The sequence below is a fragment of the Papilio polytes genome, unplaced genomic scaffold, assembly GCF_000836215.1.
Source record: "Papilio polytes unplaced genomic scaffold, Ppol_1.0 DF824157.1, whole genome shotgun sequence".
Lineage (NCBI taxonomy): Eukaryota > Metazoa > Arthropoda > Insecta > Lepidoptera > Papilionidae > Papilio > Papilio polytes.
The window spans coordinates 112,345-118,698 of NW_013525047.1; the positions used below are offsets into that span (position 1 = coordinate 112,345).

The window sequence follows — 6,354 nt, forward strand, 5'->3', positions numbered from 1 at the left end:
CCTTGATTAGATAAGTACGATCCCGCGGCTTCGCTTGCCGACAGCCGACAGCCGACACTGTCGTATTTAGCCATTAATCAGCGCGGATATGCGACATCATTAATTATTGTAAATGATAACGTACAAGGTATTCAATATGAATATGGAATTCATGCAATTATAAGTCCAATTTGTTGATAATAACTCAACAACAATGATAAAGGGAACAAACAAACAGATTGATTAACATATCGATGTTCATGTTTTCATGGTTTTTTCCAAGTCAAAATAAGCGATAACTAAAAAACATCAATATTTTTAATGAATGAAAGCACAAAGTTACATTATGTACTTCATATGACCTTACTCCGAGTGGGGGAGTGCAGTGCTAGTATGATTGCAAGGGAATGGGGGGGAGCAATGCTAGTATACCTTTGAGAGTATGAAGCGGTCTGCGGAGGGGTCGCGGGGCGCGGAGACCTTGTACCGCATGGTGTGGAAGAACAGCACTGACATGATCTCTGCCATCGACGCGCATGATGTCGGGTGCCTGCAACAACATACATAGTCATCCATACTTAGTCGATTATATTAAAAGAATAGCTACAGTTATATAGGATACTAGCTTATATCCGCGACTCTATCTGCGTGAAATAAGAAAAAAACCTATGTGTTCCTCCAGACTATGCTTCGAGAGCCGTTCCGCCGTTTAGGCGGCAAACTCTAATAAGAACTTTTGCGTTTATAATAATAGTAAGATTTTAAATAGAACTGCTTTCTAATTTGATTTACAGATACTGGCAGAGCTGGCTCACAAGTTTGGCTAAACATTTGCACAGCAGTTGTGCGATTGTCGAATGTTTCGCAGACAATTCAACTGTTTAGTCGCACAACTAACATCGTGAAGAATCGAAGCAGGTTGTTCATGAGAATTATCTATTAGAGTGGCCTAAAAAGTAATCACATCGGCTTACATAAAGATATACTGCATAATGTATTATCTAATACAACGAGAGCACTGTAATCTAGTATTCCGTTACGTCACTCGGCGCAGAACATTGACTGATTAATGCAATCAGTGATCGCAGATAATACGGTTTCAATCGGATTTTATTAATGAAGTAAAGTACAGATTTGGTAATAAAAGTCGATATTACATGACACTATGACTTAGTAAATCATTCCCGTATTCAATGAATCATGGAAATTTTAAAATAAAGCATGACATGTTACTTAGCAGTTTTTTATACTTGGGTATTTTAAACCTAGTATTTCTGAAGGTAATTCACGTAGTTGGATAGTAACAGAAATACATATCCAAACAAGTTTCTCTTGTTTATTCAATCAAGTTTAGTACAATACATATTCTTAGGCAGAGTATCATATGTCTAAGGTCAGTAGGGCACCTTACATAACCTACAATCTGTAGATAGTCTAGAATCTAGAAGAACGTCTTAGTAATATACGAAGTTTCTAATAATTTTCGATAGCAATGGCTTAAGATTTGAACATAAACATTTTACCATCAGAATCTAAATCAAAACACTACAATAAAAATTCAAAAGATTAAAGTTTCACATTATCAACAAAAGAAGTATTTTTTTAACATAACTTAATGTGTTCTTAATCTAAAAGTTAGCAGACGACCCTGTAATATACACAGTTATAATTAGTTAAGGAGACAGATTCCCAAGTATTTCATGAAAAATATTATTTTTGTCCAATGAGTTATATATTTCAGATTTTTTTTAACTGTAAGGGATAAACATGAATTAATACAGCAGTGTAAACATAACAATTAACATGTTATCTTATCCTAATAGAAACCAGTTTGATACAAAAGCTAGTTACTAGACACCTAACAAATATGGTCCGTTGCTTTTTCATAATGACAAACAAGTCTATCCAAACAATACACACAGTATCTACTTTCTATGTCACCTGAACTGGTTGGCAAGGTTTTGTATGACTGCTACTGACCGCATGCGACAAGACAATTCGCTGCGAGTACGACAGACAAATAATGTTTGCACTAACAAAAATAACAATGACCATAGGGTCATTTTACACAAATGTCAGTGCAGAAACAAACAAGGAATCTTAGAAGGCAATAAGGATATACCAAAAATTCCATCTAGAAATTATTTCACTAGTTTACACCCGCATGGAATTAAAAAGAAAACAAAAGAGAGAAGCATATGTATTCTTAGAGATTATCCTCCAAATCTTTGCCTAATTTCATTGAGATACATTCAGCAATTAAGCAACAAACTCTAACAAACATCCATCCATTCATATACTAATATTTTTTTAGTCACAAGTAAGATTTAATATAAATATATCCCGTACAATTGAATTTAGGCATCGGACAATATATACTCAAGATATTAAGTGTTACTACCTACCTAATAGTAACCTTTATATAGTTATTCTACAAAAAAGAAAAATAAGCAGAGGGGAGCATTCAGAAAAAACAGTAAAAAGTTTTCTTTAAGAAAAATAGCACTTTATGATGAATCCGATTTTATGTTAATAATACTTGCTTTAGCCCATAACTTTGTCTGTGCAGAATTTAAAAAAATACAAAGTAGACTACATTTTCTTCTTGTTCTACACCGGTGAAATTTCATTTAGTTCCATTAAGCCATTTTGTATATGTTTACTACAAACATCCATACATTCAAATTTTAGCATAGATATTAGTTATTATTATTTCTACATTGAATACCTCCTTAATACTTGTGTTTCCTTAGGGTACGGTAATATATTTTTGTATAGGTTCTTTAACAGTGGGGATAATATTAATATAACCAGAGGTAAATTACACCTAGTAGAAACAAAGTTTGTTATGAACTATATACAAGAAACTTCCTTCCTTATAAATATTGTTTGATACTTGTAACATGAACAACTAATGATTTACTGTTTAAAGCATTATGTTTGTTAACCAAAAAAACAGTTAGTATGAAAGGTATAAACAGCATACTATGTTTCGGTTCCAATAAATAAAAATACTGAGACAATTAAGAACTGTGCAAAGTCAGTCTTTATGATTAGTGTAATTTTGACAATTATTTGATTCAAGTGTTATTTATAAGAAATTCACAGAAAACGTTACAACAGCGACCCAAGTTGTGCATTCGGTTATTTTAATTACAAAATAGTTGACCTTAGTGCTCTAATGCATTATGCATCTTGACGCAAAACGTGATTTACCAATGATAATGAGGAAATTTAAGTTTTTCCAGTGGAGCTATCAATTCTAGTTCTAGGCAGTAGAAGAATTTTTTTACATCGAGGTTTCGAGCAGCGTGTAAAGTTCATTCGTGCAATGACTTACCATAACCTTCAAAGTTATTACTACAGAAAAATTACAGTCATGTTTAACATGTGAAATTACCCATTAAATTAATTTTAGATGCATGTTAAATAACAGCCATGCTCACTTCAACCTTCATTAGACCTTCATGAGTCTACAAACGATAACCTCAAATTACGTACGTACCCTGATTTGGAAGCATTTGTTGCGACGATGCTGTCGATTCTCAGTTTGTTAGCCATGTCCTTCAGCGCTTGGATGTCTACATTTTTGTCGCCCTTCATTTTGATTGAGGTTTTTAAAAATGCTAACTATTTATAAATACCACGTTAACACACGCCGCGGCCGGTCGCGTTACTCACTGGAAATTTTTACCGGCCGGCCGATTTAAACAGAAATGCTGAGTTGCGCTGAGTTGTGAATGAAGGTGGTTGTGCTTGTCTGTCAACGTCAAAATGACATTTCAAACTTCTTACATTCAAGAAAATCGATTTTTTTTTCAATCGATTTTTAATGCACAAGTTAGTCATTAAGAAATGAAGGAAGTTTTTGAATTTCACACGTCCGTCGCGTTGCTTCGTAAGAAAAGTATAATTTGTCTATATTATGTTATGACCGTTTTAAACACTTCTTATCAGAATTTTGTTAATTGTTTCTAACAGTTTGGCTGAACTTTTGTTGTATTCGGAATCCTAAAAATTAGGTAAAGGTTAGAAAATGGCCCTATCTATCGTCATAACACTGCTAAATTTTAACTAATTTATTTAATGTTTTAACATTAGCTCTACTATATTTGCTTTCACATTAATTACCAGTTTGTTGAGATTAAGAAGATGGTAAAATGATTGATTAGCTGGCCAGCAAACGAGGCAGGCGACCAGTGTTGCTGCCAGACGGTCGCTTTACAGCAAAAAGATAATTTACGAAGTTTGCCGAGTAAATACTTGCAGGCTTGCTTTTTTACTAAGCTTACTATTTAGTATATTATATATAGTATTTACATTTGTAATAATGACTAAACAAAAGTGACAAAATGTTTTTACAAATATAATGTGTTGGAAATTCATGTTGTATTAAATTCTACAACAACATACACGTACGTAATATCCAGGAGGATTTTCAACTACAATGTAAGTAAAAAGGTCCGATAAGAAACCATTTTCTTAAAATACAACGTACGGTCAAACATAAAATGTGTCTCGATCGTTGTTGTTGTGTCAACTCTGTAGAACGAAAAGGAAAATCATATTAGCAGATATAACTCTGTTGCGAAATGTACGTAATATCAGCAAACGACGCGATCAAACGCTCCCTGATATTGAATTGATAAGCACGAGGAGCTATCGCTCCTGGACGTGTCATACAGACGGACAAACTTGTAAGAAACCACGACACAGACGAAATTAAACCTTACAGTACTATGTGTAGATTCCTTTTTATTTTTCCGACTTTCTTGTATAAGGTTGTAAGGGATACGATAAAACGAGGGTGGCTATTGTAAATCGCGCTGACGAATCATAGTCGGACCTCCTTGCTTCACCTGACGCGGTCGCTGCAATGTGGACATAGCGTTATGATATTTATTTAATTCATATTTGTTTCTCTTTGCTTCAATCAAATCCTGCTTATTTTACGTTTATGCTATTTAAAAGATATGTCTTAAGTTAATAGATTTTTACCAATAGGTGTAGCTTTGGTTAAATTAATCAATTTAAACAAAATATATAATTTCAACATGAAAGTGTTTTCTGATTTATGTTTCATAAAATTTTTAACGCAAATTTGTGGCATGTTTAATATTTAGAACAAATGGAGAATATACGCAAATATTTTAAAGTTCAAATAATGTTAAGTAACATTTATGAAAAACAATCGAAAATTGTAAAATCGATTAGTCGTGTCCACCGAGTGCGTCGTTTGGCCGCACGCGTCCGTTGCCTTTGCCTTTGGTACGTCATAAAGGCGCGCCAACGACGCGGCTGGATGAGGCAAAAACAGCACAGGATAAATAAATATAAAAACAATAAAACTCTTGTATACGGCCCGGAAAATGGCTACGCCGCGCTGGGGGCAGTTAGGGTTACCATCATTTTATCGAATTTACTGATGATATTTCTAATCGATTTTCTGATACTGCGTTATTGATGACTATTAATTTAAGCAATAATTACAGTATCTTCAGGTTTCAAATACTTCCTTCAATGAAACAATGTAGTGATAGTCTTTTGTTATAAGCAAAATTTTCGTGCACTAGTATAGCTTTGGTCCCAGTAAAATAGAAGAGATGGACACTGGTCACTCTGGGGCGAGAGCCGGGGGGCGCGGATGTTCTGTTTTCAAATTGAATTGCGCGCTGTCCCGGGGCGGGGGCGGGGGTCGAGGCTGGGGGCGATCTTTCTCTTTGCGATTCCGAATTGAATATCAATTCGCTGGACTGACGGACGTAGAGCATGTGTGGATAAGACGAGCACTGATAAATTATGTTTAATTTATGAATTAAATAACGAAGAATTTTTAAAAGGTTTCTATATTGTACTCGTTTATTTAACTACTTAACTTTGTTTTGATAAAACGTTATAAACAAAGATTAGTGACTATAATAGAATAGTTGAAATTAATATGTTACTGCAGGTGTGTAATTTCAGTCATATCCACGCAAATGCCGCGGCATTCCCGCGTGCCGACATCTCACTGGCCGCTACGAAATTGTTAAAGACAAGAACTTCTTTTGCACGAGTCTTGTTTTGCAATTTAACGATGCTGGTGATGTTGTAAACTGCAATGTGTTCGTTTATTCGGCAAGCACCTGATCACAATTTATTGTAGAAGTTCGTTTTCATTTCCAAATTCTCAAATACAGTTAAAAATAAGAGAAAAAGACGTGAAATAAATGTCTAGTGGTTATAATAATATTTTAATCATTAAAATAACATGTTTTGGTAGTTAACATTGAACCATTTTGAGCCAGACGCTTTAATTAACAACATCGGACATTATCTAAGACTTCAATAAATAAATAAATTAAAATAATGAGTTAATTACTGGCAACACTGATT

At 34.2% G+C, this 6,354-nt stretch overlaps 1 protein-coding gene across 1 annotated transcript in view; it reads right to left on the reverse strand.

The window, feature by feature from the left end:
• Window positions 1–3,718, reverse strand: part of LOC106111676 (transketolase-like) — a gene marked incomplete at its 3' end in the record, with an annotated part of 4,417 nt that extends 699 nt beyond the window's left edge. The window contains 2 exon segments of the mRNA XM_013293819.1: window positions 412–529; window positions 3,485–3,718. Of these exon segments, the coding sequence (XP_013149273.1) occupies window positions 412–529; window positions 3,485–3,582 (216 nt within the window).
• Window positions 3,719–6,354: the final 2,636 nt, after the last annotated feature.